The sequence below is a fragment of the Rhincodon typus genome, chromosome 1 (assembly GCF_021869965.1).
Source record: "Rhincodon typus isolate 14 chromosome 1, sRhiTyp1.1, whole genome shotgun sequence".
In the NCBI taxonomy this organism is placed as follows: domain Eukaryota; kingdom Metazoa; phylum Chordata; class Chondrichthyes; order Orectolobiformes; family Rhincodontidae; genus Rhincodon; species Rhincodon typus.
In genome coordinates, this window is record NC_063332.1 from 66,239,365 (window position 1) to 66,251,485 (window position 12,121).

A 12,121-nucleotide genomic window follows, 5' to 3' on the forward strand; every position below is an offset into this window, starting at 1 on the left:
GGGGGGGGGGGGGCGGTGGTAGTGTTGGGTATTCTAAAAGGCATTAGGGTGGACAAGTCCCCAGGTCCGAATGGGATCTATCCCAGGTTACTGAGGGAAGCGAGAGAGGAAATAGCTGGGACCTTAACAGATACCATTGCAACATCCTTGAGCACAGGTGAGGTCCCGGAGGACTGGAGAATTGTTAATGTTGTCCCCTTGTTTAAGAAGGGTAGCAAGGATAATCCAGGTAATTATAGACCAGTGAGCTTGACATCAGTGGTGGGGAAGCTGCTGGAGAAGATACTGAGGGATGGGATCTATTTACATTTGAAAGAAAATGGGCTTATTAGTGATAAGCAGCATGGTTTTGTGCAGGGAAGGTCATGTCTTACCAGCTTGACAGAATTCTTTGAGGAAGTGACAAAGTTGATAGATGAGGGAAGGGCTGTGGATGTCATATACATGGACTTCAGTAAGGCGTTTGTTAAGGTTCCCCATGGTAGGCTGATGGAGAAAGTGAAGTTGCATGGGGTCCAGGGTGTACTAGCTAGATGGATAGAGAACTGGCTGGGCAACAGGAAACAGAGAGTTGTAGTGGAAGGGAGTTTCTCAAAATGGAGAACTATGACCAGTGGTGTTCCACAGGGATCCGTGTTGGGACCACTGTTGTTTGTGATATACATAAATGAGCTGGAGGAAGGTATGGATGGTCTGATTAGCAAGTTTGCAGATGACACTAAGATTGGTGGAGTAGCAGATAGTGAAGGGGACTGTCGGGGAATACAGCAGAATATAGATAGATTGGACAGTTGGGCGGAGAAATGGCAGATGGAGTTCAATCCAGGCAAATGCGAGGTGATGCATTTTGGAAGATCCAATTCAGGAGCGAACTGTGCGGTAAATGGAAAAGCCCTGGGGAAAATTGATGCACAGAGAGATCTGGGTGTTCAGGTCCATTGTACCCTGAAGGTGGCAACGCAGGTCAATAGAGTGGTCAAGAAGGCATACAGCATGCTTTTATTCATCGGACGGGTTATTGAGTACAAGAGTTGGCAGGTCATGTTACAGTTGTATAGGACTTTGATTCGGCCACATATGGAATACTGCACACAAAATTCTGGTTGCCACATTACCAAAAGGATGTGGATGCTTTGGAGAGGGTGCAGAGGAGGTTCACCAGGATGTTGCCTGATATGGAGGGCGCTAGCTATGAAGAGAGGTTGAGTAGATTAGGATTATTTACATTAGAAAGACGGAGGTTGAGGGGGGAACCTGATTGAGGTCTACAAATTCATGACAGGTATAGACGGTGTGGATAGCAAGAAGCTTTTTCCCCAGAGTGGGGGACTCAATTACTAGGGGTCACGATTTCAAGGTGACAGGGGATAAATTTAAGAAAGATATGCGTGGAAAGTTCTTTACGCAGAGGGTGGTGGGTGCCTGGAATGCGTTGCCAGCAGAGATGGTAGAGGCGGGCACGATAGCACCATTTAAGATGTATCTAGACAGATACATGAATGGGCAGGTTTTTCCCTGCACAAAACCATGCTGCCTATCACTAATAAGCCCATTTTCTTTCAAATGTAAATAGGTCCTCTCCCTCAGAGGGATACAGATCCTTGGAAAATAGACGACAGGTTTAGATAAAGGATCTGGATCGGCGCAGGCTTGGAGGGCTGAAGGGCCTGTTCCTGTGCTGTAATTTTCTTTGTTCTTTGTTCTAATGCTGTTCCGCCAGGATCCGTACTGGGACCTCTGCTGTTTGAGATATACATAAATGACTTGGATGAAAATGTAGATTTGTAGTTAGTAAGTTTGCAGACGACACAAAGATCAGTGGAGTAGTGGATAGTGTAGAAGATTGTCAAAGGATACAGCAGAATATAGATCAGTTGCAGATATGGGCAGAGAAATGGCAGACTTAGTTTAATCTGGGTAAGTGTGAGGTGTTGCACCTTGTGAGATTAAATATTAAGGAAAAGTATACAGTTAATGGCTGGACCCTGAACAGCACTGATGGACAGAGGGATACTGGGGTTCAAGTCCATAGCTCCCTGAAAGTGGCCACGCAAGTAAAGAAGGCATATGGCATGCTTGCCTTTTTTGGTCAGGGAATTGAGTACAAGAGTCAGGATGTCACGTTGCAGCTCTATAAGACTTTGGTTTGGCCACACTTCGAGTATTGCATTCAATTCCGTTCGTCACATTCCAAAGCCTCCACATCCTTCCTGTAGAGGATGCAGAAGAGGTTTACCAGGATGCTGCCTGGATTAGAGAGAGTATGAACTACAAGGAGAGGCTAGAAAAATCGATTTGTTTTCTCTGGAGCAGTGGGCACTGAGGGGGGACTTGATAGAAGTCTATAAAATTATGAAATGCATAGACAGTGTTGACAGTCAGAATAATTTTCTCCAGAGTTGAAGTGTCTAACACTACAGGGCAAACATTTAAGGTGAGAGGGGGAAAGTTCGAAGGAGATGCGAGGGTCAAGTTTCTTTTAAGAAATAGAGAATGGTGGGAGTCTGGAACACGCTGTCAGGGGTAGTGGTGGAGGCAGATATGATAGAGGTGTTTAAGGGACTTTCAGATAAGCACATGAATATGCAAGGAATGAAGGGATATGGACCAAGGGCAGGGAGAAGGGATTAGTTTGATTTGGCGTCATGTTCGGCACAACATCATGGGCCGAAGGGCCTGTTCCTGTGCAGTACTGTTCTATGTTCTAGAACCAGGAAGCACATTAAAAATAAGGGAGGTACCATTTAGATCCAAAATGAGAATTCTTTTTTTACTTAGTGGGTGGTGAATCTTTGAAATACTCTACCCAGATAGCTGTGGAATCTTAGTCTGAGAATATTTAAAGTAGAGGTTGATAAATCTTTATTTATCAACAGCGTAAAAGGGTTGTGGGGATAGTACGAATAAAAGACATTGAAGTGCTTGATCAGTCATGATGGTCTACTCCTGTTCCTAATGTAAGCCTTCAGTTTGCTGGGGAGGCATTATGGGTTCAGAATCACTCATCATACTCTGGCATGTGCGTGCAATGGAACTCAATATAGTCAATCATTATTTGGCAAGGTTTGTATTATAAGCAAATTCTGCCAAGTGTTAGAAAATCTTGCGTAATATCATTTCAATCTCACTTGTTTAAAACATGAGGCGCCCAGGGAAGTCTGTAAGTCTGCAAAATGCTCAAAGCTCCATTGGAAGGTTGGATTACAGCACCTCAGGAACTTTGACAATTTCAAATTTAGAAGCAAAAGTAAAAATTAAAAATAAACACCGTATAAATGGTAGAAGTTTGCAGATCAAGAAATGGAGCTGGAATTGGGTTTCCTAGCATATGAATAACAAAATGTTAATGTGCAGCTACAGCAGGTAATTAGGAAAGCCCACAGTAATATTATTGTTTATTGTGAGGTGAATTGAATACAAAAGTTAGGTAATGTTCAAGTTTATGCTTGAGTCACATGAGGTGCCTTAATGTGAGACCACATCTGGAGTATTTGTCCACAATATTGTTCTCCTGATTTAAAGGCATAAATACATTGAAAGCAGTTTAGAGATGGATGACTGCACTAATACCCAAAATGGATAGGTTGTCTTATGAATAAAGATTGGATAGCCCAGGTTTGTAGGTTTTGAAGTTTAGAAGAGTATGAGGCAACTTGAATGAAGTACAGAAGATCCTGAGGAATCTTGACAGGGTGGATATGGAAAAGCTATATCTCCTCTTGTGGGAACATCAAGGACTAGGGGTCACATATCCATTTAAGATGGAGATAAGGAGAGTTATTTTCTCACCAAATGTTAGGTCTTTGGAACAATCCTTCTACCACCTTTCCAGGAAGAGAGTCCTTGAATAATTTTAATTTCAAGAGTTAGATAAATTCTTGACAAACAAGGGTTTGAAAGATTGAGGATAGGCAGAAACAGAGTAATGAAATCAGCCATGATCTTATTGAAAGGCACAGCAGGCTGAAGAAGCCAAACAGCTGACACCTGCTCCTAATTCATAAGTTCATATGAACTGGAAACTCCCATCAGTATGTGAAGACTTAGAAAATCAGGGTGCAAATTTGTATTACTTACAACTTTACTAATCCTCTTAATGTCAAAATAACCTAAGTTCTTAATATGTCTATTGTTATTAATTCTTGCAAAGTTTCGGGGTCAAGGTATAGAAGCTGAAAGCAGAATTGAAGGCCAGTATCTTCTAAGACCTCAACATATACTTTATTCTATACCTTGTTTGTTGGCACAGACAGATGTACGCCATGTTCCAAAGAGGTCTGTCAGTCACCTTCTGAAATTATAGCAGGAGACCAGCAAGACCCATAGGGAATTTTGGTGTTACAATAAACGTCCTATAATGTAACAAGGGATAAGGAAAAGAAAATTGACAGCTAGAAAGTAGTTACTCGATAGGTTAATTCTTCAGCAAAAAACACTAAAATGACAAAATAATTTTAAAACATTAACATTTCTATGCTGATACCATCAATGATAATTGAGATTGAAGTATATTAAAATTTATGACACACAACTAATACACTTATGTTATACACATAATTTTGATTTTTTTTTGGAATAGTGTCAAGGGTACAACATCACTACTTACTTTTGCCAGATATTCCTTGATTGCAAGTAAGTACGTTCTATTCCTGTCCAAGTACTGCCCCTGTACCTTCACAGAGTCTGCAACAATCCTGTGCCCCGGTTCTGCACTTGGATCAAATCCAAACTCTAATCCTGCCACTTGAGGGAACCTTTAAAATACGAAACCTAAATGAAGTTTCAAATATTGAGTGGATTTTATTAAGATGTTTAGCTACTCTTATAACATTTAATTGTTTAGAAAATTAATAATTTAATATTGAAGTTGACCTATGTTCTATTCAATATTTAATTTAGATCAAGCCATTCTTGATTGTCTGAACAAAGTATTCTATATATATTCAAGTCGCATTAATTTTATTTTAAAGGAATTTACTCAAATGAAAATGTGTATCCAATGGAGGCTGATGCAGATCTGTTACGAAAGGGATAAATATTTTAAAACCAAATATCAGAATGGAGTCAGATTACAATTGGTATACCATTTATAAATTTATTTTACTTTCCATGTATTTGACAGTAGAACAGGAGATGTGCTAAATTGTGATAACAGTTATGTTAAATGAAGTGTGGCAGGAAATAAGTAGATCTTTACATGTCCGTACGGTGTACAGTTTAATTATAGGAGCCAAATCTCATTCTCTTCCCTTGCCCTGAGCAGAAGTTAGGCATTTGGTGCATGCTGAACCTATCCACCTCAGGTGTGCCATTATTTCTCATCGAGACTTCAACTCAAACTGGGACACCCAGCACAAACCAATGAAACCAGTGTATATTTTAGCACAGCTGCAGGCCTACGGCTGTTTATCAGAACCCACAGGGCCTTACAAAATAGTTTTTAGTCTGCACCCTGGAGAAATGCAGACAATTTGGTTGACAGTGGTTAAGTGGCAAGAATCATAGAAACCCTACAGCACGGAAAGCCGCCATTGGGCCTATGGACTCGGCAGCAACCCTCTGAACAGCATCTGACCCCGACCCAATCCCCACCCTATCCTCATAACCCCACGAAAACCAGTGTTTAATTTCACCACGTACCTGTGCAGAGGAAAACTATTTTCAGTCTCGTCTAAGGTACCATCGGTTCTGCTATAACGCAATAGTTGCGTTCCTGTGCAACATCGCACTATAGAAATAACAGAGCCTATGGGCAAAGTGGGGTTGGAGTAGACCACCAAAAAATATCACTCAAAAGTGATATCACACAAAGGATAGCACAGTTTGAATAAATATTTAATTCATATCTAATAATGAAATAAAAGTAAATTTAACACCTTACCTTGAAAAAAGTGTCAAGATGACTTGATGGAGGAGGAGCTTTTGAGATTGCTGTGTTAGGTAATGCAGGGGCTGAGGGTCATCATCACCACCTTCATCATGTGCAGTTGTGGTTGCAGGGTTTGGGCGAAAAATAGTTAATCCAAAAATGGATGGATGTGGTTCATTGTTTTCTGACTGTTTCTTGGAGGTTGGCTTAAAAAAAGATAGAGTTTATCTGCTCTTCCCTTTTTCATTGAAAAAGCTATTCATAGGGTGCCAATTAAGTCCTTATTCCATGAACTGCTACCCTGTTATATTCTGCATTGCAATCGTTGTCCTCCAAGAGCTGCAACTGCTTCTCAATTTCCCTCAGGATAGAAGACAAAACAGAAGTGGAAAGCTGTCATGATGCTGCCTCCTGGACTACTACTACTTCATCTTCCACTTCCCCCTCAGCGACAAGTTGTTGTAGGGAGGTCTTCACAGTGGGACTCAAGCAGCTCTTCAAAGTCCTCACTCTCCACTTCTTCAAATCCAACTTGCTTTGCAAGATCAACACAATGTTCTTTGATTCTTGGGAGCTCCTCTGACAGATCAAAGACTTTAAAATCTTAAATAAAAATCTGGGAGAAGCTTCCACCAAACTGCATGCAAGCGGTACTTACTGATATCACCCCAGACCTCCACGATCGTGTCAATTGCATTCTTGATGTTAAAGCTCTTCCAAAATTGAAGAATACTGTCCTTATCCCCTCAGTGGCTGCAATCAGCCTCTTAAATGTGCTCCTTAAATAATGAGCTTTAAAAGCTGCTTTTGCACCCTGGTCCATGGATTGAAGGAGAGGGGCTGTGTTTGGGGTTTAGAAATAGCACTTTGATGTTTTTAGAAAGCTCACCAATGGTGGCGGTATAGCTTGGCACATTATCTAGGATGAAGAGCACCTGGGAATCCTGTTACAGCTAACACAATTTTGTGTTTGAGAAATAGCATTCCCCTATTTGTCAGTCACGTTATAGCCAATTTGTGTTGCCAGAACATGCGTTATAGCAGAACCGACTATATATGCAGTGCATCCCCAGCAATAGCCTCTCGTCTCATCTCCCCACTGTCGCTTTGACAGTCCATCACTGATTAATTCTTCGTTACTTCTTTGTCCTCATTTACATGCTGCCTTTGTAACAGCTACTGCAGAGATAGGGTCAGCTTCTTTTTGTATGCTTATATGACAGCGCTATCTTTCCCTTTATTTACTCTAACCAATTATCAGAATAACATCCACTGATGGATGAAATGTATATTTCACCAGACAAATATCAAGACCACCAACTGTCAAGTCACTCTCACCTTCTTTCCAGTCATTGAGAACAATTGGAATAACTGAGAATTAACTGGATGGTTCATAACTTTGTTAGATTGGGGTTGTATTAGATTTCAATCAGATTGATGACCTCAATATCCATAGCTTTGTTATATCCAGAGCAATTCAATTGTTCTTTTGGCTTCTCATTCTCCATTATTAGAACATAAAAGCAGGAGTTCACCCCATCAAACCTGCTCCATATCACTTTCCCACACTATCTCTGTATCCCTTAATGTCATTATTCTTCAGAAATCAATAGATTTCTGACTTCAATTTGTTCAATGATTGACCTTCTACACTCTTACGGTATCAAGAATTCCAAAAATTCACCACCCTATGAGTGAAGGAATACCTCCCCAGTCTTAAGTGGCCTTCCCTTAACCTGAGGCAATGTCCCTGGGTTGAGTCACCAGCCAGGGGAAATATCCTAACTATATCCATCTGTCATGGTCTGTATTGGTTTTGTAACTTTCAATGAGATCAGCTCTCACTCTTTAACTCTAGACCCAGTTGCCTCAATTTTTCCTCAAACATTGCCACCATCTCAGGGATTATTCTGGTGAACCTCAGTGCAGACTCTCTATGGATCAGATAAGGAGATGAAAGCTATACAGAATACTACAAGTGAGGTGTCACCAAGACTCCATACAACTCCAGCAAGACATCTTCTTTCAGTACACAAATGCTTTTGAAATGAATTTTATTTTTATTCCCTTGTGGAACGCGAGCATCACCAGCTGGGCTAACATACCTTTTTCTTTTGTAATTGCATGCTGCTCCTAGATGCTACCTTTTAATGATTTATAGACAAGGACAACCAGATCCATTTCCAATCTCTCCCCATTTAAAGAAATACTCTGCCTTTCTATGTTTTCTGCCGAAGTTAATAAATTCACGTATTATATTATATCTGCAATATTCTAGCTCATTTGCTTAACCTGTCCAAGTTCTCTTGAAGCCTCCTTGCCTCCTCCTCACAACTTGCATTTCACAACTTGGTGTCATCAGCAAATGTAGAAATATTACAGTTGGTTCCCACATATAGTAGATAGACTGTGAATTGTTATTAGCCTCGCACCATCCTTTGCAGTACCCCCAATAGTAACATGCAGCCATCCTGAGAATGATCTATTTATTCCTCTGCTTTCTGTCTACTGACAATTCTCAACCTATACTAGTATATTCCTCTCAAACCCATGCACTCAATTTTATTTACCAAGTACTTGTGTGGGAATTTATGAAAAGCCTTCTGAAAATCCAAATTCACAATATCCACTGGTTCTTCTTTGATAATGCTACAAGTGATATCCTCAAAAAAATGCATCAAATTTTTACATCATGATTTCCCTTTCAGAAATCCATGTTGAATTTATTCAATTTTGCTAAACTTTCCTAAATATTTAGTTATCACATCCTTTACAATAGATTCCCCCATCACAGATGTCAAGCTAACTGGATGAGAAATGTTACCTCCCCAATTTTGTGTTATTCATTCCTGCCAGGCCTCCAATTTCTGTACCCCATTTCAACGCAGCCACCTTCCAGCCCCCTGGGTTCCCAACCTACCCACATTGAAAGCCCAATGCTCACTTCAGTACGGACACCATCAAGATTCTTCCAATCGGGATTGTAGTACTCACTACTGACTTCTGGAACTCTGATACTACAAGAGCCGCCAGCCAATCAGATTAGCCAACAGCAGTTCTCAAGGAAGGTTCTTCTTGTCCACTGAGGGACATAGAGGTCCAATCTTCACATCAATGGCTCCACCAGTGAGTATATTATCACTGTGGGAGCAGGATCTTTTTAAAGTTGACTGGTTTAGAACTGATCCTTTGCAGGTTCAGCCATATGCCACCTCCTGATAAAATCTAGCCCCAGCAATGTTGAGTTGCCACACTACATCTCCACTAATTTCCCCAGGTGTTGTGCAGGGATCCATGCACAAGTGAAAAAAAAAAATCAAAAAGGAAACAAGGTGGCATGTTGATCAGCAAGCATGGACCCTTGGAGCATAGTTCAGGCAGAACATTGCATACCTTCTCTTCTTCAATCCATTTGTCAGTAATAGCTAAGTAGGGCCTCCTAACTTGTGGTTTGAGAGCCTAAATGGGATCACCAGTCAAAATGTTGGGGTCACAGGCTTTGATGCAGCAATGGCTGCTGCGGAGCTCCGACCATGGGCTATCAGCCTTCAAATCTCCTATATTTTGTGAAAATGGAAACAAGAAATTGGATGTCGCCTTCTTGCCTGATCTTATAGGCTTTTAGCTTAAAAACCCTGCAAATTAAACAGCCTTCCTTTTGCTCTCCGCTCTCACTGACATTCCAAACTCTGCCTCTCCTACAGGTCTGGGGTCTCCACAACTTTCAAGCACCAAAATGATCCAAATGGAAAAACATTTTAGTAAGCACTGAGCTATGATATAATACTTCCACATGTTTCTGTGCGCCCTCCTCATCTGCCTTATTCAAAAGACTTCTTGAAGTATATTCTATTAAGCGCACAAATTCATCTTATGTCTATTTTCTAGTTTATATTTCTTCTCTCTTCAAAATGTGTTTACTTAATTTCTGTCCTCATTTTCAACTTTGCTTCTTTCCCTTCTAAACCTTATTCAGATTCCCATCCAGTGCCAAGCTACTTTTAACTTTATCCAACACCAGAAAATCTCCATATGATGATATTGGCTGCAGCCCTATTTAGGTGCAACTGATCCAATTTAGAGAATACAAACCATATTTTGCTACAGCCACAACTTTTTCTATCAGACGTTTTCCCTATCATAATATCTAAATGTGCTAAGAACTTACTGTGAAAAATACATTAATGATCTCCTGGTTTAGCAAACTTTCTGAAATGTGTGTACTAGGTTCAATATTATCATTAACATTCCTAACATGGAGTCATAAACATCCTATGAAATTTTTGCTGTTGCATAAACAAATACTCTGCTTCATTTAGTAAAATTTTTGCATTAAATCAACCATGCAATTTCAAGATTGGGTACTTTGGGACCAGTGACCCTCAGTTTTAAAATAGTAATTATCCATAAGTTAGCGTTCTAAATTGGGGCAAGGCCAATTTTGATGGTATTAGACAGGAACTTTCAAAAGTTGAAAGCTATTCGCAGGTAAAAGGATGCCTGGCAATTAGGTTTAAGGTGAGAGGGAAAGATTTAACAGGGACCTGAGGGGCAAATTTTTCACACAAAGGGTGGTGTGTATATGGAAGGAGCTGCCAGAAGACATAGTAAAGGTGGGTACAATTACAACATTTAAAAGACATTTGAACAGGTACACAGAAAGTGAGATGAGAGTTCAGGCCCAGCATATTCCTGTTGTTTGTCATTTACATAAACAATTTGGATGAGAATCCAGGAGGTATGATTAGTTCACAGATGACACCAAAATTGGTGGTATAGTTGACAGTGAGGAAGGTTACCTAAGAGTACGACGGGATCTTGATCAACTGGGCCAATGGGCCAAGGAATGGCAGATGGAGTTTAATACAGATAAAGGCAAGATGTTGCATTTTGGTAAGATAAACAAGCGTTGGAGTTACACAGTTAATGGTCAGACCCTGGGTAAGTGTTGTTGAACAGAGAGACCTGGAGAGCAGATACATAATTCCTTGAAAGTGATGTCACAGGTAGACAGGATGGTGAAGAAGTATTTTCCACGCTCACCTTGATCAGTCAGAGCAATGACTACAGGAATTGGGACGTCATGTCACAGTAGTACAAGACATCAGCACGGCCACATTTGGAGTACTGCGTACAATTCTGGTCACCCTGCTATAGAAAGCATGTTATTAAACTGGAATGGGTGCAAAAGAGATTTACTAGGATATTACTGAGACTGGAAGGTTGAGTTATGAAGAAAGGCTGGATAGACTGGGACTTTTTTTCCCTGGAGCATAAGAGGTTGAGGGGTGACCTTATAGAGGTTTCTAAAATAATGAGGAGCAGAATCAGCCAAGGTCTTTACCCCAAAGTAGGGGAGTCCAAAACTAGAGGCCTTAGGTTTAAAGTGAGAGGGAAAGTCTTAAAAGGGAACTGAGGGGCAAATTTTTCACACAAAGGGTGGTGTGTATATGGAAGGAGCTGTCAGAGAACACAGTAGAGGTGGGTACAATTACAACATTTAAAAGATATTTGAACAGGTACATGGATAGAAAAGGTTTAAAGGGATATGGGCCAAAAGCAAGCAAATGGGACTAGTTCAGTTTTGGAAACCTGGTCGGCATGGACAAGTTGGGCCGAAGGGTTTGTTTCCGTGCTGTACAAATCTATGACTGTAAGATAATAAAAACTTCAGAAATACTTACCTTCCATCGAGTTCTGGATACATACTGACTCCATTTTCTAAAGCATCCAACAGTTGTTCTGCCGTCACCTGAACAACCAACAGTGGGTCCACAATAGGCAGAACCAACAAAAGATCATGCATGGTGAAGTCACCTGGTGGATGTAAGCGATCTGAACGCAATGTACCTAGAAATTTGAAAACAATGATTGAATCTACAAAATCTTTCCAGACCAAGTCCAAGGTGTTTCTGTAGTTCTACCAGACTAAAAATTGATATACATGTGTTTTTGCATTGAAACTTTATGCTATTTCCTTATTTGTCTAAACGTTACATGCAGATGACCATGACCTGTGCTGTTGACCAGCTACACATTCTGCATGCAGAATTCAACAGCAATGTGAGACTAGCCTCTGGCTTTCCTCTGAATGAAAGGAAACACAGTCATTGACGGTCAGTATCTGACTGCAATTGACAACAAAGGAAATACAGTATGAGGGCAGAGAGGGTCAGGTTTCCACAGGATCTCCAGAAGAACCTCAAGGTATGCCCTCTGAATGATGTGTGAGAGTAGGTCATCTGGAGCAAG

The 12,121-nt window shown here is 40.7% G+C and overlaps 1 protein-coding gene across 4 annotated transcripts in view; it reads right to left on the reverse strand.

Annotated features, from left to right (window-relative positions):
- Positions 1-12,121, reverse strand: part of LOC109915379 (trifunctional nucleotide phosphoesterase protein YfkN-like) — a 57,260-nt gene that overhangs the window by 10,022 nt on the left and 35,117 nt on the right. For all 4 annotated transcript variants that reach the window (XM_048602476.1, XM_048602468.1, XM_048602461.1 and 1 more), the window contains 2 exons: positions 11,554-11,719; positions 4,607-4,754 (listed from right to left, as the gene is read on the reverse strand). In XM_048602476.1, coding sequence (XP_048458433.1) covers positions 4,607-4,754; positions 11,554-11,719 — 314 coding nt within the window. The remainder of the gene's footprint in view (positions 1-4,606; positions 4,755-11,553; positions 11,720-12,121) is intronic.